This window comes from Tenrec ecaudatus, chromosome 4 (genome assembly GCF_050624435.1).
Source record: "Tenrec ecaudatus isolate mTenEca1 chromosome 4, mTenEca1.hap1, whole genome shotgun sequence".
In the NCBI taxonomy this organism is placed as follows: Eukaryota; Metazoa; Chordata; class Mammalia; order Afrosoricida; family Tenrecidae; genus Tenrec; species Tenrec ecaudatus.
This window is the reverse complement of record NC_134533.1, coordinates 56,093,536-56,118,071: the sequence shown is the minus strand read 5'-3', so window position 1 is coordinate 56,118,071 and position 24,536 is coordinate 56,093,536. Positions and strand designations below refer to the sequence as shown.

The 24,536-nt window shown below is 43.9% G+C and overlaps 1 protein-coding gene and 1 pseudogene across 1 annotated transcript; one reads left to right on the top strand and one right to left on the bottom strand.

Annotated features, from left to right (window-relative positions):
* The first annotated feature begins 2,191 nt into the window (after nt 1-2,191).
* Nucleotides 2,192-2,829, top strand: LOC142446680 (ras-related protein Rab-1B-like; annotated as a pseudogene).
* An 8,641-nt stretch (nt 2,830-11,470) lies between these two features.
* Nucleotides 11,471-24,173, bottom strand: PSMA1 (proteasome 20S subunit alpha 1). Its single transcript, XM_075546018.1, has 10 exons — nt 24,034-24,173; nt 22,660-22,704; nt 21,916-22,017; nt 21,455-21,558; nt 19,340-19,428; nt 18,509-18,579; nt 18,273-18,402; nt 16,546-16,625; nt 14,147-14,257; nt 11,471-11,846 (listed from the first exon to the last, which is right to left on the bottom strand). Exons 1-10 carry the CDS (start codon nt 24,034-24,036, stop codon nt 11,790-11,792), a joined length of 792 nt encoding a protein of 263 aa, XP_075402133.1. The 5' UTR covers nt 24,037-24,173; the 3' UTR covers nt 11,471-11,789.
* Nucleotides 24,174-24,536: the final 363 nt, after the last annotated feature.

Below are 24,536 nucleotides of genomic sequence, written 5' to 3'. Positions count from 1 at the left end.
ACACGCATGCGCCGGCGAGCGCCTACGGCAGCTCGGAGCGGACACGCATGCGCCGGCGAGCGCCTACGGCAGCTCGGAGCGGACACGTCTTCTCCGTCCTGCTTTTGCGCTCCGCTAGCGGGTCCAGGTTTGGGGCGGGAGGGTGGGGGTTGGATTTTTCTTCCCTGTCATCTTTTGTCTACGGATGGTTTAAGCCACCGAAGAAGGTGGAAGCATGTATTTCGGTTTTCCCCGCAAGCCGAGAGCTGAATTAAGCGTTATCATCGTTTAAATGCGACTAGTGTTGCTTTTCCCAGGAACTGAAAGCAGCCAAGGGGAGGAAGTGCTGATAGTGAGGAGAGAGGTTTACATGGTTTTGTAGACAAGTACGACGAGATTTTGACTGAGACCCGGCAGCCCAGGATCATTTCTCGCTCACTTATTAGCTGGGAGACTATTTGTTCCCAGTGGAAATTTCATTGACTACTAGGAGCACTAGATTTTTCTGGAAGATCCATTTCAGCTCACACCAATTCCAGCATTAGAGATCTCCAGTAACTTGATCAGCAAAGTGGACCTGATACTATTTCTGTCTTTCTTTCTTTTTTTTTTTGCTTTTTATTTCACAATGGTCCTTTTCGCGATTGCTTCTGAGCACTCAGCAAATTAAATGTTGGGAAACTTTTTGTATAAAGGAGATGAGACAGTCAACATTTCCACAGTCCTAAATGTTAGAGTTACAATCAGCCATAGCAGCTTCAGTTCTGCCCATTTGAGATTCCCTGGCCTCTGTGCACATACCCACCCAAGACCCCCAGCACCACCTACTCCCCTGCCCCCAAGGATTTTCTGGCAAATTGTGCATACTTAAACATTCAAAACGCTTTAACAAAATGTACTAAAACTTAACAGACCTTCCTTTTAAATTGCATCTAAATTGAATATTTTTAGATTTCTTCTTTATGGACCCATCAAGCAAAACATAAATTCCTGGGCACCCAAATAGGTAACCAAGTCTATGTTCACAGCATTTTAATTATGAGTGGCCTCTAATACTGTGAATTCATTTTTTAAAACTTTACTGTGAATTAGGTAGGGTTATACACTTCAGAATGTCAATTCTATATTTAGAGATTTACACTGCATATGTATGTATCAAAGCTCCCCAAAGTTTGCCTTACCTCCCCACCTTTCATTTCTCTTCTTAGCATTATATCCTTTCTTCTGCTTCATCCAAATAAACCTAGCTTATTGCTTCATCTTCTCTTCCTTGCCCTCCCCACCCCTGATAACCATCAACGTCTGTTTCTTTTGTTATGAGATAGATCTTGATTTTCCATTTTTAGCAGTGGTTTCATACATATTTGTTCTTTGGTGATTGACTGATTTCACTCAGCATCATATTTTCCAGGCCCACCCATGCAATGAGGTGCTTCACGGTTTCATCATTATTCTGTAGCAATGCACAGTGTGTGCATTGTACACAGTGTGCGCAATGCCATTGTGTGCATGTACCCAAATTAATTTTCCATTCTTCCTCTGATGGATATGTAAGTTGTCTCCCTCGTCATACTATTGTGAACAGTCCTGTGACAAACATGGGTGAATGTATGTGCTATGTACTATGACTTTTATTTCTTTAGGGCCTATACCCAGCAAAGGAATTGCTAGATGGTATGGGATTTCTATTCCCAGTAATTTGTCTTACTGTAGTAGCTTGTGTGATGCTGTGATGCTGGAAGCTATGTCATTGGTATTTGAAATGCGAGCAGGGTCCTCCAAAGTGAACAGGTTCCAGTGGAGCTTCCAGACTAAGAACAGATAACTAAGAAGGACTTAGCTTCTCAATTCAGAGGAAGGAACTACTGAAAACCTTATGCATAACTTCGAAACACTGTCAGATCCTGAAGGCCTATTAGACAGAAGCAGAACATATTCAGAGATAGTGCCAGAGGATGGCTCATTTGGCACTCAACATGTGACTGAGGAGAAGCATATGTCTCAGAGTGGTGACATGAGTCAGGGAAAGCCTGTTAGAGCGGATCCTTCTGCATCTTTGCTGATGGGACACGATGCAAGATAAGGAGAAATAGCTGCAAAAATTATTTGCACTTGGAATTTGTGGAATACGAATCTCACAACTTGAAAGTCGTCCAAAATTAAATGGAAGCAGGAGCAGAGCCAACAGGGAGCGACCGAGCGGGCCGCCGCCATGAACCCCGAATATGACTACCTGTTTAAGCAGCTTTTGATCGGCGACTCGGGGCATAGGCAAGTCCTGCCTCCTGCTGCGCTTTGCTGATGACACCTATACGGAAAGCTACATCAGCACATCGGCGTGGACTTCAAGATCCGCACTATGGAGCTGGACGGCAAGACCATCAAACTGCAGATTTAGGACACAGCTGGCCAGGAACGGTTCCGGATGATCACTTCCAGCTACTACCGGGGAGCCCACGGCAGCATCGTGGTATATGACGTCACTGACCAGGAGTCTTATGCCAACGTGAAGCAGTGGCTACAGGAGATCGACCGCTATGCCAGCGAGAACGTCAACAAGCCCCTGGTGGGCAACAAGAGTGACCTCACCACCAAGAAGGTGGTGGACAACACCACAGCCAAGGAGTTCTCAGACTCTCTGGGAATCCCCTTCCTGGAGACCAGCGCCAAGAACGCCGCCAATGTGGAGCAGGCCTTCATGACCATGGCCGTGGAGATCAAAAAGCGGATGGGGCCTGGGGCTGCCTGGGGGTGGGCGGGGGGGGTGGGGGGGGAGGGGGTGGTGGTGAGCGGCCCAACCTCAAGATCGACAGCACCCCTGTGAAGCCTGCAGGCAGCGGCTGTTGTTAGGAAGGGCACGTGTGTGTGTGTGTGTGTGTGTGTGTGTGTGTGGGTGTGGGTGTGGGTGGGTGGTAGGGGCTCCTGGAGATGCCCTAGAGGGAACAGGACACGCAGTCTCCACCCTCCCTCCCTCTGGGGCATTTGAGTCTGTGTCTTTGGGGTATCCTGAGCTCCTCATCCTCCTCTGGCCTGTCTGCCCACTACCCACTTTCTGTCAGGGCCCCCAAGGGAGGGCCCAAAGGCCTGCAGCGGGGCTGAGGGCTTCTCTGCTGCTGCTGCCTCTTGGTCACTTTAAAAGACCCCCACACACACCTTTCTTTGGGATGAAGGCTCCTCTCTGCTCCCTGCCCCACCCCCATCTCTCTTACTCCCACCTGAGGACCTTCCCTGGCCTCTCCAGCTCCCACTCCTGTCATTGCCTGGGTAGGGCCAGGGGTCCTGAGATGCACAACCGGGGGCCAGACCTTAGAACAGGCATGAGGCCTAGGGGCCAGCAGCCCACCCTGTGGCCCCTGCCTCCTCCCCCTGCCCCCTACTTGCCTCTGCCGTCCAGCTGTGCACATAGCCTGGGCAAGTGGGCGGGCAGCCACCTGGGCCTATGTCTCGCTCCCTGAGGGAGCCAGCTCAGGCCGCCCCTGTCCTGCCAGAGCCAGGCCCACGTGCTACCTTCCCACCATGCCCCTTTGTCCCTGAGGCAGGCGGAGGCAGAGGGCCCAGCAGACTAGAGGCAGCACACCTGACTTACCCTCTCTCCCTTCCTGCTTTGGCTTCCTTGAGCTGGAGCTGAAAGGACAGGCCACTGCCCTGCCCTTCTCTAGGATGTGTGGGGGAAAAGGGGCCCAAAGGGACCCCTGACCCCTCTGCACCCTGGGTTCTGCCCCCACGCCTGCCCTCTGGCCCAGCTGCTTGCTGCAGAAAAACCAACCTTGGTCTGGACCTAAGAAGCCATGTCCCTGTGCTGTCTCTTGCCCTGCCACCCAGCTTGTATTTAAGTCCCTTGACTGCCCATGGGGGGTGGGGCATTGCCTCAGGCAGTTCCCCTCTGGTGTCATGCCAGGCATTTTGCAAGGAAAACCCACTTGGGTAACAATGGCACAGGACAAAATAAAATCCATTTCCACCGGCCCTCAGGTGACTGAGGGTTTTTGCAAGGAAAAAAAAATTAAATGGAAACAATAAAGATCAATATTCTAGACATTAGTGTGCTGAAATGGACTGGTATTGGCCTTTTTGAATCAAAATATTATATGATTTACAATGCTGGGAACAACACAATCAAGAGGAATGTCATGGCATTCCTGGGTAAAAAGGGCATTGCAGAATCCATCATGAAGTATAGTATTGTCTGTGATAGGATTACACACCTGCCTTCAAGAAGTCCAGTCAACATGATTATTATGCACCAGCCACAGAAGGTAGTGATGAAGAAAGTGAACAAATCTACCAATGACTTCAGTTGGAATCAATCAACTATATGGTCAAGATGCATTGCTAATTATCAGCTATTGGAATGCAAGTGTTGGAAACAAAGAGGAAGGAACAGTTGATAGAAAATGTGAACTTGGTGATAGAAACAAAATTGGAGATTACATGATAGAATGTCGCAAGACCAACAACTTGTTCACAGCAAATTCTTTTTTTCCCAGCAACACAAAAGGCAATTAAACACATGGGCTTCTCCAGATGGAACACACAGAAAGCAAATTGAATACATCTGTGAGAGGAGACCATGGAGAAAATAGCAGCTAAAACTAAGTTGGGAAAATCTAGGGAACAGGCCATCAATTTAAGTTCAGGTTACAGCTGAAGAGATTGAAAACAAGTCCACTAGACTCAAAATACAATCTTGAGTGTATCCTGCCTGAATTTTGAAAACATCTCAAGAACAGATTTGACACATTGAATGTTGATGACAGAAGCTCTAAGGAGCTATGGGAGGACATAAACAACCCCATTCAAGAGAAAAGCAAAAGTTCCCAGTGGATGCAAGAAGAGACTCTGAAACTTGCTCTTAACTACAGAGTAGCTAAAGTAAATGGAAGAAATAATGAAGTCAAAGTGCTGAATAGAAAATTTTAAAGGGAAGTTTGAGAAGACAAAGCCAAATATGGTAAGAAATACGCAAATACCTAGAATGAGAAAGCCAAAAGGGAAGAACACACTCATATCTTAAACGGGAAGAACTTTAGAAACTACTCAAGCCTCAAGTTCCAATGTTGGAAGATTCCATGGGGAAAATATTGAATGATGCAGGAAGCATCAAAAGAATATGCAGAGTCACTGTACCAAAAAGAATTTTTGATGCACAATTTCATATTGGCTTGATTTAAAATGAAGGGGTGGAGTCTGGCCTGTCAATCAGGTCACAGCCTGATAGTCCCTCCTTGTGGGCGTGGCTTCTCATGAAAAATCTGGGAACTTCCTCTCTCTTAGGTCTGCCATCAGAAGAGATGGGCCCTCTCTCTCTGATTCACATTCCTGTTGACAAGCCACATGGAGTCACGCTGATGGCAGCAGAGGCCTGGAGATGGGTCCACTGTCATTGGACCCACAGGATGTTCCACCCACCGGCCTGTGATCTTCCTCCGTTTGGTGTCAGTGCATGTGTTGCAGGATTCTGAAGAGGATTTCCTGGGCTGATATCAGACTTAGAGGCTAGTATTGAACTTATGGACTGGATCTAGACCAGGCTAGGATGTTTTATTGATACGTAGTTACTTCTTGATGTAAAGTTCTGTCTTACACATATGTGAGTGTCCCTGGATTTGTTTCTCTGCTCAACTGGCCTAACACAAAGAATTAGCCAACCTTTCACTATTTCAAGAGGTAGCAGCATATGAGCAAAGCCCAATGATTTTTGGAAGAATTTCAGACTGCATTGAAAATGTTAGCCAGACACCAGGCTCCAGAAATTGATGGAATACCATTTGAAGGATTTCCAGGAGCTGATGGAGCACTCTAGCACTTACTCGTCTCTGCCAGGAAATTTGGAAGACAGCTAATTGGCCAACTAGTAGAGATCCACATTTGTACCCCTTCCCAAGAAGGGCGACCCAACAGAATACTCAAATTATGGAACAATATTATTGCTATCACATGCAAGTAAGCTTTTGTTGAGGATCATCCAACAACAGTTGCATCGTACATTGATAAGAGCCTGCCAGAGATTCAGGCCACATCCAGAAGAGGACATGGAACAAGGACATCATTGCTGATATCAGAAGGCTCTTGGCTGAGAGCAGAGAACACTAGAAAGATGTTTACTTTTGTTTTACTGAATTTGACTGGGTGGATCATAACAAATTATGAATAATCTTGAGAAGAATGGGAATTCCAGAATACTTCCTTGTGCTCATTAAGGATCCAGAGGCAGCGGTGAGAACAGAAGAAGGGAACACTGCATGGTTTAAAATCAGGAAAGGCTTGCATCAGGGTCACATCTTCCCACAATACTTATTCAATCTGAACGCTGAGCAAATCATCAGAAAAGCTGGCTTATGTGATGAGGAAGATGGCATCAGGACTGGGGGGAGGTTTAGTAACAAACTGCAATATGCAGATAACACACCTACCTTGTTTGCTGAAAGCAAGGAGGACTTGAAGCACTTGCTGATGACGATCATCAATTCAGGATGGATTACAACTCAATGTGAAAAAGTCCAAAATCCTCACAACTGGACCACAGGTAACATCATAATAAATAGAGAAAAGATTGAAGCTGTCCAAAATTTTGTCTTACTTGTATCCACAGGAAATGCCCAGAGAAGCAGAGGTCTAGATAGTAAAAGAAACACCCCATTAGGTAAACCTGCTGCACAAGATCTTAGACTATAAGATACCCTAGGGTCAAGACCCCTTTAGGGGTCAAACAACCCTTCACAGGGGTCACCTGATTCATAACAGTAGCAAAATGACAGTGATGAAGTAGCAATGGAAATAATGTTATGGTTGGGGGTCCCCACAACATGAGGAACTGTATGAAAGGGTCGTGGCATTAGGAAGGTTGAGAATCCCTGTCTTGAAAAACAAGAATGTTAATTTGAGGACTAAGGTGCACCTGATCCAAGACATAATGTTTTCAATGGCCTCAAATGCATGTGAAAGTTGGACATTTTATAAGGAAGACAGAAAACGAGTCTATGCATTTGAATTATGGTGTTGGTGAAAAATATTGAAAGTGCTGTGGACTGCCAAAAAAACACACAGATCTGTCTTGGAAAAACTATATAGTTAGAATGCTCCTTGGAAAGAAAATATGGGGAGACTGCTCACGTATTTTCAACATGTTACCACCCAAGACCAGACCCTGGAGGACATCATGCTTCGTAGAAGGGCAGCCGGAAAGACCCTTGAAAAGATGGATTGACACAGTGGTTGCAACCATGGCGTGACCATAAGAACAATTGGGAGACTGGCACGGACCTGGTGGCGTTTCTCTCTCTTGTGTGCGGGGTCATTAGGAGTTGGAATGGACTTGATAGCACCTACCAAAATCCAAACACTGAAAGGGGTCCCTATTTGTAGTCATTCATACAAGTGATCCAATAGCATGTGGAAATCACTGAACAATGTTGTTTTGCTGAAATTAATGGAACCATAGGCTTGTAAACAGAAGTGTGACTGTGCTTACCCTGTACGTTTCTGAGACTGTAACTTTTACTGTCTTTTTTCAATCATTTTGTTGGGAGCTCTTACAGATGTGACAATCCATAAGTCAATTAGATCAAGCACGGTACAATTGGAGACTGTAACTCTTTAATGGAGTACAAAGCCCTTTCTCCCTTGGAGTGGATGGTGGTTTTTAACAGCTGACCTGCAGATTGCAGCAAATACATCACTATTATAAACTAGGGCTTTTTAAATTTTGAGTAACTTATATAAATAATTTAGTATTTTACAAATTTTAGTTCAAAAAATGTCTGCCCATAAATGTTCCAATCTAGTTTTCACAGTAATTCTCCAAAGTTTTCTTAAATTAGGGCTATGAACAGGAAAGGGAGAGAGGGACCAGACCTCAACCTGGTATGCCGAGCCTTGAGGGCAACAGACCAGCTTGAAGCAGCAAACTATCAGCGAGGTCTGCAGGGCTCCATGAACCCCGCTCCCCAGAAGAATGCATTAGAGGGCATCACGACAGACACAGCCCTGGGAGAGTGGCGGGTCTGCCCAGGCCACACAGGAGCAAACTGAGAGAGAAAGAGCGACAGGACCACATCAAATCCCAAGGATGACACTCCTGCTTGGAGAAGCCAAGGCACAGAGAGGACCCGAAAGCTGGCACAGAGAGGACCCGAAAGCTGGCCCCACCATGGGACATGACATCTCCTCATTGACCAACAGCACTGCAGGGGGCAGCACTGGAGACCCAGTTCTGGAATTGTGCCCCGTCTGTCCCTCACACACCAGCAAAACACAAAAGGAGTGCAACAGAGCAGCAAGGTGAGCAAAGCAACAAAATCCCCAAGGAATCCTGAAAAATGGCCTTCAGACTTGGAAGGCAGGGCTTGGCACCTCCTCAGAGTCAATTGGATGACATACATAAGGGTCAGCAGACAGACCTGGCACTATTTATAGCCCCCCCTTTTCTTTTCTTTTTTCCCCCATGTCTATCTATATGATAGCCAAGATAAAGAATCCCTAGGAGAAGACAACAGAACTGACAGTTCCTTGGGGGACAAAGGGGAGAGGGAAGTATGGAAAGGGAGGGGGAAGGTAACAACCCAGGGACAAGGGAACAAGAGATCTAAAATCAAGGAGGGTGGAGAATGACTCGTGGGGTGTGACCAAGTGCAATGTACTAAGAACTGAATGAAGGTCGAACGTGATAGTGGGACAGAAGGAAACAGAGGAAAGGAAAAGGAAGCAAAAGACATTTATAGAGGTATAAATACAGGCATGTATATATGTAAATATATTAATAGATAATGATAGGGATATAGGTCTATGTATACATATATTTATATGTTAAGCATCAAAATAGCAGATGGAAATTGGGCCTCTACTCAAGTCCTCCCTCAGTGCAAGAACACTTTGTTCTAATAACCTGAGATTCTGTGAAGCTCACCTGCCCAACAAGGTCGCTGAAATCAAAATGGGTGCATAAGCAAATGTGATGAAGAAAGCAGATGGTGCCCGGCTATTACAAGATATAGCATCTGGGGTCTTGTAGGCTTGAAGTTAAACAAGTGGCCAATTTAGCAGGGAAGCAACAAAGCCCACATAGAAGAAGCACACCAGCCTGTGTGATCACGAGGTGTCAACAGGATCAGCTATCAGAAGAACAAATTAGTCATATCAAGGGGAGTCGGAGTAGAGACCCAAAGCTCATCTGTAGACAATTTGACATCCCCTCAGAGAAGGGTCAAAAGGGATGAGCCAGCCACGGTGCAGTATAGCACTGGTGAAACGCACATTCCTCTAGTTCTTTAAGGCTTCCACCCCACACCCCTGCCATCATGACCCCAGTTCTATCTTACACATCGGCTAGATCAGAGCATGTACACTGGTACAGATAACAGTTCTGGGCACACAGAACCCAGCACAGAAAACCCCCTCATGAACAGTAATCAATAATGAGAGTAGTGATACCATGAGTAGGGGTAAGGTGGGGCAGAAAGGAGTAACCAATCATATTACCTTCACCCCATGCCTTTAGGAGGATGAACCATAGAATCATGGGTGAAGGGAGACAGTGGATGGTGTAATTTAGAGGGTGGGGTGGAAAGGGGGAACTGATTACAGGGATCTACATATAACCTCCTCCCTGGGAAATTGACAAAAGTGGGTGAAGGGAAACGCTGGAGAGTGTAAGATATGACAAAATAATAATTTATAAATTATCAAGGGTTCACGAGGGCAAGGGGGAAAGGAGGGGGAAAATGAGGAGCTGATGCCAAGGGCTTAAGTGGAGACCAAATGTTTTGAGAATGAGGGCAATGACTGTACATATGTGCTTTACAAAATTCATGTGTATTGTGATGAGTTTTAAGAGCCCCCAATAAAATGATTTGTATAAAAAAAAACGTAGGGCTCAGAGACTTACCCAAAGACAATAGAAGCTAATTGGCAGTATTAGGACGAAAATCCAGGTTCCTATCTCTAAACAAACTCTTCTTAAAATATATCGAAGAAACTAACTCTTCTGTCTTTTAGTACTGTTTGGATTGATTAAAAAACAATTTTGTCAATTTCATTACATGAACAAAGATACAAGTTATTCTGCAATATCCGAGTACAGAGCTCATCGGGCAAATGTTGAAAGCAGTCTGAATACTATGTGGGGTTGGGACTAGGAGGATAAAATGAGTTTTAGCCTAAAATCTGCCTTTTGTTATTACAGGGTGACTAAAAGACCTGGCGGCACTGTCAGGTAGACAATGAACTCTGTCCTTGAGGTCAGTGGGTTCCCTGGGGAAAATGATGAAGGCATTGGCTTCTGTACATATTTACAACTGGGAACTCTAGGTTGGTTGTTAGGATAGCAGTGGTTTTTTTCGGGGGAGTTGCTAGTATTTTACCACACTTCTCTACAATGATCTGTACTGCTGTCTGCTGACTTAACGATACTTCCAAGTGTTACAAGTTTTAGTCCATTTGTTAGGAAGTGATAGTTCCTTAGGTTTTTTATCAAGAATTTGTCTTCCCCCACATAAACGCTGAAGACGAATGTGTGTATAAATAAGTGTGGTGAAGAAGGCTGATGGTGCCCAGCTATCGAGAGATACAGCATCTTGGGACTTAAAGGCTTGAAAGTAAACAAGCGGCCATCTAGCCCAGAAGCTACAAAGCCCACATGGAAGCAGCACACCAGCCTGTGTGATCATGAAGGGCCGAGGGGACCAGGTTTCATGCAACAAAGGTGGGGGGAAAAAATCTTATCATTGTGAATGAGGGGAGCGCATAATGGGGACCCAATGCCCATCTGTGGACAACTGGACATCCCTTGCAGGGGGGTAGTGGGGAGATGAGTCACTCAGGATTCAGTGTAGCAATAATGAAACTCACAACCTTCCTCTAGTTCTTAAAACACTTCCTCCCCCAACTATCACAATCCTAATTCTACCTTGCAAACCTGGTTAGAGGATGCACAGTAACACAGATCGGATCTGTAAACAGGGAATCTAGGACAGATGAACCCCTCAGGACCAACAGTGAGTGGCGATACTGGGAGGGTAGGGGGGATAGAAACGGGGACCCGATCTCAGGGATCTACATATAACCTCCTGTCTGGGGGATGGGCAACAGAAATGGGTGAAGGGAGACGCCGGGCAGTGTAAGACAAGATAAAATAATTTATAAATTATTAAGGGTTCATGAGGGAGGGGAGACTGGGGAGGGGAAAAAGGAAAATGAGGAGCTGATTCCAGCAACCCAAGCGTAAGGTGAACTTTGAGGATGAGGACAACAAATGTCTAAGTGTGCTTTACACAATTGATGTATGTAGGGATTGTGATAAGAGTTGTATGGGCCCCAATAAAATGATTTAAAAATTAAAAGTTTTACAGTAGAAAAAAAAGAATTTGTCTTATGAACTATTCTCTCCAGAGAGTCTGATGCAGCCATACACTGGGAATTGTTAGAAGCCTCTGATGGATACGAAGTATAATTTTTACCCATCACTAAACAAGCCAACAATCAAACACTCAGTACACCAGATGGTGAAACAATTTTATTTCAGTTGTCTTTAAAAGCACAAAGACACTTGTTCTTTATATAAAAACAGTAGTATAGACACCCTATACTTCCTAGAAAATAATTATATAGACCTTTTCAAGAAAAAAACAAAAACCCATTATATGGTATCAATTAGGTTGGTTTGGGAAAAAAAAAAATCACATCTGGACTGATTCCTAAAACAAGTATTCTACCACTCGGCATCTTTTGGTTCTTAGAGTACAGGTTACTGTCGTTCAGCTCCTTGCTCCTGCATGCTTGCATATCTGACTCCGTGTACACAGATTCATGGATCACTAGTGCTCCATTGGCTCATCAGCCTTTTCTGCAGGCTCATCTGAAGGCTGAGCAGGCTTAAGTGGGAAGAAAAAGAAAATAAAGTTAAAAAACAGACAAAAACACTTATACAATCAAGAGATACTTTTAATCTAGCGGATCTCAACCTGTGGGTCATGACCCCGCCTTTGTGGGACAAATGACCCTTTCACAGGGATCCCTAAGACCATCGGAAAACACACAGTTCCAATGGTTTTAGGAATGAGACACCGCTCCTCCTCTATCCACCTCCAGGTGGGTCTCCCACATGCAGATACGCCCACAGACGAGTACCTGGAGGGAAGACTGTTACCCATGCTACACCATGCTTCAAGACAAATTTTATTGATTTGTCATTAGAGTAAGGCAGGGGGAAAAAAATCATATCACCATGAATGAGGGGGGTACATGATTGGGACCCAATGCCCATCTGTAGACAGCTGGACATCCCTTCCAGAGGGGTAGTGGGGAGGTGATGAGAGTCACTCAGGGTTCAGTGTAGCAACAATGAAACTCAAAACCTTCCGCTAGTTCTTGAACGCTTCCCCCCCACCCCCCCAATTATCATGATCCCTAATTCTGCCTTGCGGACCTGGTTAGACCAGAGGATGTACAGCAGTGCAGTAGGGATCTGGAAACACAGGGAATCTAAGATGGATGAACCCCTCAGGACCAGCGGTGAGAGTGGCGACACCAGGAGGGAAGAGGGTGTAGAAAGGGAGAACCAATCTCGGGGATCTACGTGTAACCTCCTCTCTGGGGGGTGGGCAACCGGAAGGTGGGTGAGGGGAGACACCGGGCAGTGTAATATAAGATAAAATAATAATTTATAAACTATTAAGGGTTCATGGGGGAGGGGAAGCAAGGAGGGAGAGGGAGGGGAAAAAAAGAAAATGAGCTGATTCCAGGAACCCAAGTGGAAGGCGAATTTTGAGAATGACGAGGGCAACGAATGTATAAGGGTGCTTTACTCAATTGATGTATGTATGGATTGTGATAAGAGTTGTATGAGCCCCAATAAAATAATTTATTAAATAAAAAAGAAATATTTCACAATATATAATTACATATCATTTTTGTGATAAATCCCTATGCTTTAATGATGCTCAATTTGTAACAATGAAAATATATCCTGCATATCAGATATTTATATTAAGATTCATAACAGAAGCAAAATTAGTTATGAAGTAGCAACAAAAATAATTTTAAGGTTGGGAGTCACCACAACAAGAGGAACTGTATTAGAACCACTGTTCTAATCCCAAAGAGTACATTATAAAAGTTATCTACTTTTAATTGGGGGTTGGGCCATATTTTAGATATTTGATTTTAATTCATTATCCTATAAAATTTCTGAACAAAAGTTTTAAAAAATAGATATAATTAGCTTTAGAAATGTAATTACAGCTCTGGAAATGTAAACATCAGTGAGCGATTCTGGCATATTCTCATATTCTTTTTTCTCGCTACCTCTGTTATGTTACTATTAGCCCCCAAACACAGCGCACACATCTAAGACGTCCAAGAAACATCACAAACACAAACAAACAAATCTACTCACAAAGCACTCAACTTTCTCCTAAATAGTGCTAGTTTGAGGAATCAACAGCTGTTTAAATAATTCTACAAATACCAAATGTGTATTCTAAATATCCAAGAGAAGACTTCTGTTTGAGTTGAGATTCACAAAAACTTCTTGAACATTTTCTGATTATTATGAAAAGCCAATTTAGTCTTCAAAGCTGGCTCCCAACTAACCACGCGAAGTCTCCAGACACACAGTGGGGACTAGCCCCGTGACTTGCTTTAACCGAGAGAATGCGCACCAAGAAGTGGTGCTGTGCTAGCCCTGAGCCTTACCTGAGGATGCCTGGCAGTGTCTTACTGTTCAAAGTCCTGACCTGTCAGATACAACTCGATCCCCTGGTGAAGGAGAGGCCCCGAGATGAGGCCCAGCCATCGCAGTAGAGGGCTGCCCTCCAAGGCACCTGTCATGTGAATAAAGCTATGCCGGACAGTCTAGTCCCACACCCCAACTTGACTGCCACGTTTAAGACTCAAGCAAGACCAGCCAAAAGTCCACTCATCTGAGCCCGGTCACGGCTACTGTACTGCAACAGATAATCCATCCACCAACTCCTTCTTTCACTTTGTATTTAGTGGATCACGGCACCCTCAATATTTCACTTCACTTAGCTCTTAATTTCCCTACTGCCTCCTGAATGATAAAATTATCTCAATCAATGAAGACAAAGATGGTAGATTTACACAGTTGCTACACAGTAGCTTTAGCTAGGAGGAAGGTCTCTTGTGCTTATGATCAGTTATTTTTTTATACCTGGGCCTTTCTCTGTGGTCTTTCTTCAAGACCTTCCAGGAATGGAGAAACATCATCATCATCATAGATTGTGAACTCCAAGTCTTTGCCAACAATTCCGATGGAAACATTCTGAGAGGATGGAATGGGGAGAAAAGGAAACAGACAAAAGAAATCAGGTTAACGTGGAAAAAACACTTGATAAAATTTTAAGAAAAAAAAAAAACCAATAAAAATTTACATAGCATTTGAATGAGACAAAAATATTTAAATGTAGGGGCTTTAAAAGCTAGAAGGAAAATTATAAACCCTTGCCATCTGCAGACTGAATACCCAATTGTGATGATCACGAATAACCTCTAGAAATTAGTAACATGGCTCACATGGAATTAGAGATCTGAGCGAGATAGCAAGTCATGTAGCTGGGAAGTAAGCCTTACTCATTAGAAATCATCAAATGTATTTCTTGTTTAAACTAAGAAATGAGTAATTCTTTTTAAAAAGAAACATCATTTCATTAGGGGCTCATACAACTCATATCACAATCCATACATATATCAGTTGTGTAAAGCACACTTGTACATTTATTGCCCTCATCATTCTCAAAACATTTGCTCTCCACTTAAGCCCCTGGCATCAGCTCCTCATTTTCCCTCCTCTCTTCCCCCCTCCCTCATGAACCCTTGATAATTTATGGCAATGACTGATTCTTAGCTAGGAGATAAGTTTTGAGTACTTATGGATTGTTGAATTTGGAACCACATTCCACAGTGAAACACTGAAGAACAATTTTTTAAATGGGCAGGGGATGCGAACCAGCACAGAAACAACTCCTGTGAGATGAACATTTTAGTGAAAACTCGAGGTACAAATATATTGGTCATTCACACTGACTCAGAAAAGACATGGAATGAGGAATATTAGAGCGAACATTTCCCAGCTGTGAATGTCAACAGTCACATGCATATCCCAATTTAAAACTGAGCTGCCCTGGGACATGGCATTATAGGTATTTTGAACAAAGAGAAACAATTCAATTTCCCCTTTTCTCAAAAGGCTAGTTTTCTCTCACATTCTCCACTGTTTTCCAGCTCAGAACCTTACTCATCTCACCGAGCACCGAGGAGCAAGTGGAAGAGAACGTCACCAGACTCCTAGTGTAGACCGTCTTTCCTCCATCTATGGCCCTAAACAACCTTCCTTTCTGTTACTGCGAATGAAAAGTCAAAGTAGCTTTTCTCATAGTTTCACTACATAAATACTTCCCTTTGCACTGGAGCATTCTCATAACCAGGCAGCAAATACAACGTGAGTCCTCCTTACAAAGAATATGCTCCATTCGCTCCTGATTCCATTTCTATTAGGCCTTGGCTTCATCATACCATTAAAACTGTCTTGTGAAATTCCCCAAATGACTACATCATTGTTAATCCAATGGCTAATTCTTAACCTGCAGTTTCCTTTTTTAAATCATTTTATTGGGGGCTCGTATAATTCTTATCACCATCCATCCATCCACCGTGTCAAGCACATCTGTACATTTGTTGACTAGCAGTGTTCTTACATAGTTTATCATTCTTTTCTCCCTGAAAATTTCTTACAAAGTCTAACTTTTCAGATTTTCCCCTAGTCTCTGGCCAACAGTCTCATTAACAGACACCTATCCACAGCCCAGTCTCAAACCCTGTCTTATCCTGTCAGGTCTCATGGCTCCAAAAGCCACTTGTACACAGGACTCCAAAATGCTTACCTTCAGGCTAGACTCCACTCTCCCCTGAACTCTACAGGGAACACATCCAACTGCCTGCCCTACAGTCTAACTAGACAAACACACTTTAATGCTGCATGCCCTAACTAAAGTGCTCAAAAATCCTCCATGAAACCCTAGTCCAAGATTTGTTCTACTCTCCTGTCCCTCTCAGTAAATCACAAATTTTCCCTCAGCTAATCAGTTAAAAACCTGGGCGCCCTCCAACAATTCCGATCACTCAGTAAGACCCAGTGGTCTACAGCTCTAGGTCACCTGGTTTCTGTGAGCTCTGACTCCTTCTCTCTTCCTTCCTTTGGCGCACTGCCCCCACGCTATTGCCCCTTAACTTGGAACGGGGGTCACTGCACTCACAGTTGACTGCCTCGCCCCCTTACTTTACCTTCCCCACTCGGCTCTCCCTGACCACCCTATTTAAATGACACCCTGCACACCACCTACCCACACGTCATACATCGTTTTTCCCTCTTCAACCCTGTCCCCTAAAGGGCATCTAGGGAAAATCTACAATGAAGGTTAGACTGAACCGTGCCACCTCCCATTTAGTATTTATTAAGTTTTAGTCTATCGCCCTTCTGCATGTAACAAAGACACATGTATACAACGCTCACTCAGTAAACTAACACCTTCGACTGGGAAATGTATTGTTTACCTTTGTTGTTAGGTCCTGCTCGGCAGGAAGTGTCTCTCTTAAGGCACGCAGACCATGCTTAACCAGTTCATTCAAATTGCCTACATGTAATAAATGAATAATTATTTATTAGTTTTATCTCCCATCAGAAATCTTGGTGTTTTCCCCATGCAATAAATCTAGCACAAAAAATAGCCACAAGTTTAATTTCCAATCATAAGATCTAAAAACCACTAGTAACATTGCTGTTATTTAATGTGAAGATACTTAACTTTTATTATTAAATCCGACCTTTTCTAGGTTAAATTAAAGTACTAATTTACAAATTATGCAGTTCAAATCAAACCCAGGAACGTGTGCAAAGGATTTTATGTTACCCCTCAGTGAGATAACTCTAGGAATGCAAGGCTGGTTTAATGCCTGAAAAATACATACATGAATAAAGGAAAACCCTAGGGCTGTTCTCAATAGACACACACACAATACATTATCTGATAATATCCAACGTGCTCACATAATAAAAATGTTCAACAAGTAATGGAAGGGGACTTTCTGAACCTAGGAAAAATTCACAACTAAGGTTAGATTTAACAGTGAATGACTGAATGCTTCCTTAAAAGATCACGATGAAGACAACTTCTATTCAACAATACAGTGGAGGTTCTAGTAACATTAGTGAAAATAATAAAAAGGCATCTAGATTAGAAAGAAGTAAAACTATCGTTTATAGATGATATGATCCTGGATCTAACTAATCGACAAAAACCTACCAGAACTAATAAATGAAATCAACGAGGTTGCAAAATACAAAATCAACACACAAAAATCACTTAAGTGGATACCTACACTTTATCCTGTATTATGGGCTAGAGTATAAAAGCTTTTAGTTGCCAGGGGGATGCTGAATAACTTTTCCCCGAAGAGCGGGCAGTAGGCCAGCTAAGCCTGGGAACTTATGGTGTAGATTCTGTCCTTTTCCTACGACCCAGGAGGATATCGGGATTGCACAGCTGTAACAAACCTTAATCACAAGCACAGCTCCATGCCAAGAAAACCTCCAAAGGTGGCACCATCTCAGGGGAGCCGGAACCCATTGCCATCATTAAAGACGTTTAGCTTTTGCCCAGCATCTCTCTCAAGCTTATCAGGGATTGACCATTTCCTTCAAAGTTAAATCTATTACTGTCCCACAGTAACAGTATTAAGATGATTATTTCCTTTAAATATACTAAAGAGCTGTGTCTATCACATTACGGTGCCTCCATGCTACCAGAAAACAGGTAGAAAGACAAAGAGAAGTTAAATGTGAAGCAAAAACTTGAAAACCTGTCTTATCAATGCATCTTACATCTTTTACCCACACTTACTCTGCCTTTCTAGGCTTATCTACTACAGAAACGTCTGTGAGGTCAGACTAACAGCAGAATGACAGTGCACCGTAAAGAGAACTTACAACGGTAACTTTTACTGTGGGTCTCAGCTCTGGTGGGGTAGTTACACTTCAAACTAACCTAGTCAACAATTTCCTTGGGTGAGGGATTTTGAAAGAGTTCAACTAGTGACAGAAACCACTGTGTCAGCTACAAGGGGAGAAAACTACTGTACAATAGAAACAATTAGCACTTTAGAAGCTCACCCCGCCCCGCCCCCCAAGATCTCTTTCTATTTAGTTAGGATTATACTGTTTCTTCACTACAAACATACCAGAGGGCAAAAACCAAAACAAGACACAAAAGATATTCACTTACATTCCATAAACTCAGACATATGTCTCTCCAGGTAAGTCCGCGCTGACTGAGAGCGAGCACCAATGGACATAGCTCTACAGTCAAAATAGTTGGCAGATGGACAAGTTTGGAAAATGTGAGGGCCCATATCCTACAAACAGGAGATACTTAATTCATAACTTTGGTTTGGATAAAAATTACAAAAATATAACATCATTTTAAAAATTGTAAAACATAATTAATTGCAAAGAACTTACATCATAACCAGCAATGAGCAGTCCCACACCATAAGGCCTCCGACCATATCGTTGAGTTGGTATCTGGGTTTCTTAACTAGTTAAAGAGCAATTCTAACATGGATAAAATTCTTTTTATTTACAATATAGTTCAAACTAATTAGTGAAGGCCTGTAACTTCTCTAATTGTTGCATATGCCACATGTTAAACAGGAAGACAATGATACAACACAGCAGTAATTTGTTGGGCTAATTTAAAAATACACCCAACCATTTACCAAAGCCAAGAATGAATGCTTGCAAAATGATATATTCCCATGTAACATCACAGCTGATTTGACCTAACATCACAGCTCAGGTCCAAGACACAGAGCCACCAATAAAAAACCTTAAATCTGATATAATTTTTTTAAAGTTTTCTTGAAACACGCCTACATATCTTTGGTAATTACCAATTGGTGATAAAGACTGGACCCAATCGCTTATTTCATACCCATTCTTCCAAGGGAAAACCTACTGAACCCTACACACATACATACCGCCCCCCTACAGCTAGTTTCTGCAATTCAGCTGGAAATTCATTTCTAAATTTAAATGAAAAATAACTAACTTTAACACTTTTATAAGCATAACTGTGTTATTTTCAATATAATTCAAACGGATTAAATATTACTAATGAAGGTCTCTTGCACAATCCACCGCATATTAGACAGAGGTCTTTCTCTGCAACGCAGTTCAAACTGATGACGCATCATTCATTGAGGCCCATAGCTTCACATCCTAATAACATAAGGGTGAAGCCCTGAAGTCCTGTCAGTTCCCATTCACAGCTGTTAGCATCAACAAGGATACTGCTTCCAATTAGAGACACAAGTCGAGACACAGGAAGAGGTCTGTCAAATACAAATCTCGAATCCAAACACTCCTGGCGCATGAAATTACTAAAAGAAAACAAATATTAGTCATTTCAAATCACATAGAGGCCATCCAGTCTAAATTAAAGTTTGATTTTATTTTGCTTCCAGTTATTACAAAGAATCTATCCACATAAGGAAACCAGAGAGGTAAGAAAGATCTGGTTTACTTACTCACTGCCATCAACTTCAAATCCTAGTGACCCTGTAGGACAGAACAGGGCTGCCCCTGCAGGCTTCTGAAGCTGTGAATCTTCACTGGAGCAGAGAGCCTCCGCTTTCTCCTGCCCAACACATAACCCGCTATACCAGCAGACTAAAGACTGAGATGTTTCTAAGATAAAGATATTCTTCAGCCTTGTAAAACCTTTGTTCCAGGGCACTTTACAGAAAGAGAAGGCTGAGCAAGGGAAGAGGAGCATCTCTCTTCTCCTCTCCACTGTCAGGAACAGTTTGCCTTAATTCCAGGTCTCGCACCACCAAGAGCACCCACTCTGCTTACAGCTGATTCCGACTCACAGCAGTGCTAAGCAGGGTTTCTAAGGCCGTGAATCCTTCCAGGAGCCGACAGCCGTATCTTTTTTCCAAGTAGTGGTTGGCGGTTTCGATCTACTGACTCTGTAATTCACAGCTCAGTGAGTAACCCACCATGCCACCAGAGCTCCTTGCTTGCACTTCACTAAAATCAAAACCCAAAACTCACTGTCTCAAGTGACAGCAGCCCTACACGACGGGATGGAACTGCCCCTATGAGTTTATGAGGCTGTAACTCTTAAAGGAGCGAAAGCTTTCTCCCCAGTCAGCTGGTGGCTTCCCACGACTGCCCTGGTGGACTGCAGCCCAGCACACAACCACTCTGTCACCTCGGCTTCCGTTTCGTACGACAGCAGGCTAAGGAAGAACCATGTGCCGCTCTTCGCGTATCTACAAACTCAATTTACAGAAAATCAGGAATAATTCTCACTCATTGCACTTAGAAGAAGTATGTTTTATTTCAAAAACTAACAATGCTGTCACTACAAAGTTGGCCTAAGAGAAAAAGGGTCAGGGGGGATAACTGGAAAAGTTCAACGGCAACATTAGTATGTGCTTATATTCTTTCCTTTTTAAGACAAGTACTGCCCAATCTTCCCCTTCCCCAGACAATGCACATTCGACCAGCGGGCACTATGTTTAGTGCTCTACGTGCCAAGATGATTTAACAACTTCAAGAGAAAGGGTCCACAGCAAGGAAGACTGCAATAACTACCTGTGCCTCAGATAAGAAGTAGTGAAGGTAAGAAATGAAGTCAACGATGTGGCTGTAGTACCCCAGCTTCTCATTTACATCCTGCCTCTCAACAAGAAATGATTTCCTCTAGACTGTCAAAGAAATCTCTGTGTTACTTTAAAAAACTCTCTGCTTTCTACCCTTATTACAGAAACTGGACTCATTAATACTTATACAACTAGATTTTTAAATTCCTTGAACGCATGATTCACTCTTGTGTAACTCACAGTATGAGGTTGAACTTTGCAAAAATATTAATGCCTAATACATGCTCATGAAAGAAAGGGTGGCTCAGCTCATTGTTAAAAACCAGATAGCAGTGTCACCTTCTTCTGAGACACAACATAGTTGCACGCAATAGACATTGAGTTAACAAGTATCAAGGAGCACTGGTGGTAGAGTGGTTAAGTTTGGGCTGCTAATGGCAAAGTCAGCAGTTCAAAACCATCAGACAGACACTCTGTGGGAGACAGGAGGCTTTCTACTCCCGCCAAAAGTCATGGTCTCGGAAACTCAGTTCTACCTTGTCCTACAGGGCCACTATCGGTCAGAACAGACTTGATGGCAGTGAGTTGCGAGATGCCATCCAGTGTTTTCTCAACTGTGTTAATATTAACGTAGGTAAGGAATATTAATGTGGACAGGAAATGTCATACTTAGGGAGCCCAAGCCCACTAAGTACACAATTTTAACTTAATAAACATTCTGGCAAGCAGCTTCCTAAAACATTTTGTCTGGATCTTTCCTAGCAAGGAGTTAAAAGGTCTTCATAAGCATACTCACCACAACAGTCTAGCATCAGCAGTCAGCCCCGCAATTGAAATACCAATATGGTTGTCAACATGGAGAATTTTTTTCTGGTGAGCTGCAAGCTCGGACTGTGCCCTCTAAGTGAAGACATTGTAAGACAGAAAAAACAAGTTTGTGATGAAATAATATACAGAAACAAAAGACTATTAATGGTTACCACGGTGGATGGGAGTGGGGAATGGGGTGCTTTCATTTGGAAGGCAATGAGTTGTCATTAACAACGATGGAACACTGCAGAAAAGCACAGTGATAATGGTGACACAAGTTGAGAAATGCCATTGAATTCTAAGTGCGTTAGTTCTATGGGCTAATGTCCTGGTGTGCATTTTTCACCGTAATAAAAGTAGAAGATTTCGACTTTAGCGTCTACACAGTGAAATTTATATTTGCCGATTCTGTTTCTGAAAGAGTGACAGACATATTGTTTTACTTACCTTCAATGCAACTAGCACTGCATGAGTTTTTGATTTCAGACCAACGGTGGCTGAACCTTGTTTAACAGCTTCCATTGCATATTCGATTTGATGAATCCTGCCCTAGAGAGAAAAGAGCAAACACATCTAGAGCCACAGACTATCAAGACATGATTACAAAGCACAGGTGTATTAAAGATCTCAAACTTGCTGGAGGCAAACTTGCTGGAGGATGATACCTTCAGGACCAGGGGTGTGAGGGGCGATACTGGGAGAGTGGAGGGTGAGTGGGTTGGAAAGGGGGAACTGATTACAAGGATCCACATGTGACCTCCTCCCTGGGAGACGGACGGCAGAGAAGGGGGGGGAAGGGAAACATCAGACAAAATAATAATTTATAAATTATCAAGGGCTCATGAGGAAGGAGGGAGCGGGGAGGGAGGGGGGGGGAAAGGGCCTGATGCAAAGGGTTTAAGTGGAGAGCAAATGCTTTGAAAATGATTAGGGCAAAGAATGTATGGATGTGCTTTATACAATTGATGTATGTATATGTATGGATTGTGAAAAGAGTTGTATGAGCCCGTAATAAAATGTAAAAAAAAAAATCTCAAACTTTTTTTTTTTAAATCAGAAAATACCTTGATGAGATTTTAAGTTCTGGGACCGCCTGAAATGATTATATTTCATTTTATCGGAGCAAACAATTTCATGCCTTCCTAAACATAATGTAACCACTTCCTAGAAATGGCCTAAGACGGATTTTACCTGAGGGCTCCAAACAGTGACATCATTGTCATACTGGTTTCGAAACTGAAAGTGAAAGAAAAAGAACATTACAAATCCCACTTTTTAGCTTGTTGTATTAAGAAATGTTCTAAGATGTGTTTCAATTCAACACAAACACAATTTTGTTCATGTACACGTACTGTAGAACGACTACTTTACTCAGTTGCAAGCCGATTCTACAAACATTTGCTAAGGCAAGTGTGCAAATCTGGATGGGTCCTACCTTGCCAATGTCTCTTCCACCTACCACTCTCCGTGGCACTGTCTTTCCCAACCCAACCCTTTACCATCAAGTCCCTTCCAATCCATGCCAACCCCGTAGGGTCACTCCATTCCCAAAAGTTCACACAGCTCTTTGAGGAGTCTCCAAGTCTGATCTAGATTTCCTCCTCCTCCTCCCCTACGTATCTTTGCTTGTGCTGATCCCTTATTTGGGGGCACTAAAAAACAGATAGATGGCTGAAACCCAGCTCAACTGTTTCCGTTTTCAAGTAGTCTCCATGTTTTTCTCCCCAAAGCAGCCCATCACTTCCTCCACAGTCCACAGTTCTGGATCTCCATTTCCCATTCTGCTTTCTCTGACGACTAGGGGCACGTCTGATATATATATATGTATATATATGTATATATATTTCCTCATGAGTAAACACAAAAATGTCCTCTTGAAGTTGCGGGCGGGCAAAAATAACTGCACCAGAATAATTACTGCTGTCACGACGATATGAAGACCGTCTAGTCACACGGTGCTCGAGGGAATAATTAAGGAGTGAACCGCGCATACAAGCCAGGAAGCCCTCTACTGCAGTAGCCTTGGTAACAGCACTCGCCCTCTGCCCTGCTGAACTAGGTGACTAGACGAAATGACTGAACGGAGCGTTTCCTGTTCGAATCCTCCGGCCTAGTACTATCCGACGGGCCCTCCAGGAAAACAGGCGCCGTCCTAGAGCCCAAACCTTGGGGGGCAGTCCTCACTTGGCGGTTCTGGGGCGTCTCATAGTCAAATATCTATTCTCTACTCCCTCTTCCCCAAACAGCACTCCAGTGCACTCTGAACTACTCGGAATCTACGTCACCGAAAGACCCCGAGGGCAGACTGGACTGATGGGCCAAGGAGAAAGGGTCCACGGGCCCGCGGGCAGCGAAGTAAGCCCCGGAGCCAAGGCCGCGACGACTGCCGATTCTCCCTCTCCCGGCCTGGTAGGAGGTGCTGAATCACTGCCTAGCTTCGCGTCGGCTCTTAGCCCATGCCTCGTGTGCCCCGGCCGCTTGAAACACAACAGAAACGGCGGCTCGCCATCCCCTAAGGTACCAGACCTCTGCCTAGACCCTGCCCGGGCTCGGCACCTAACGCACCATCGTTCCCGCTCAGGCTTCGCTGCGGCCTCCGGCAAAGGTGCGGACTGAGTAGCGAGGCCAACACTGCTGCTCGGCGATCGGCAGAGAAGCCTACGGGACCCTGACGGCAGCGACGCACGCTAGGGCAGAGCAGTCTACCCCAGAGATATCGATAGGCCTCCTACCCATGCCCGCCCCCAAAGGGTCAGCCTCTCCAGAATGGGCGGGAACGGAAGCCCTAACCCGGAAGGGTCCCTGGTGTTTAAAGGCCGCCCAGCGAAAACCCCTGAATTGCACACTCTCGCCAGGGAAATCTCTGTCAACGGCTTGTGCGGGGGCCTCTCACTGAGCATCCGTAATGATTTGGGCGTTGTGTGCGTGAGGAGGAGGCTACGATAAAAGCTGTATACTCGTGGTGTGTGTGTGTGTTCGTTCCACAGCCTCGTTCTTGTGATGTGTGTGTGTGTGTGTGTGTGTGTGTGTGTGTGTGTGTTTGGGGGGGAGGGGGAGGGCTCCACCGC

Bases quoted from the DNA above. Each gene is read 5' to 3' on its own strand.
- PSMA1 (XM_075546018.1), bottom strand. The intron at 22,018-22,659 runs GTAAAATCCGTC...TTTTCTCTCTAG, and splicing joins TCACTGTTTGGAGCCCTCAG to GGCAGGATTCATCAAATCGA. The intron at 19,429-21,454 runs GTGAGTATGCTT...GTTTTCTTTTAG, and splicing joins GCTGATGCTAGACTGTTGTG to TAATTTCATGCGCCAGGAGT.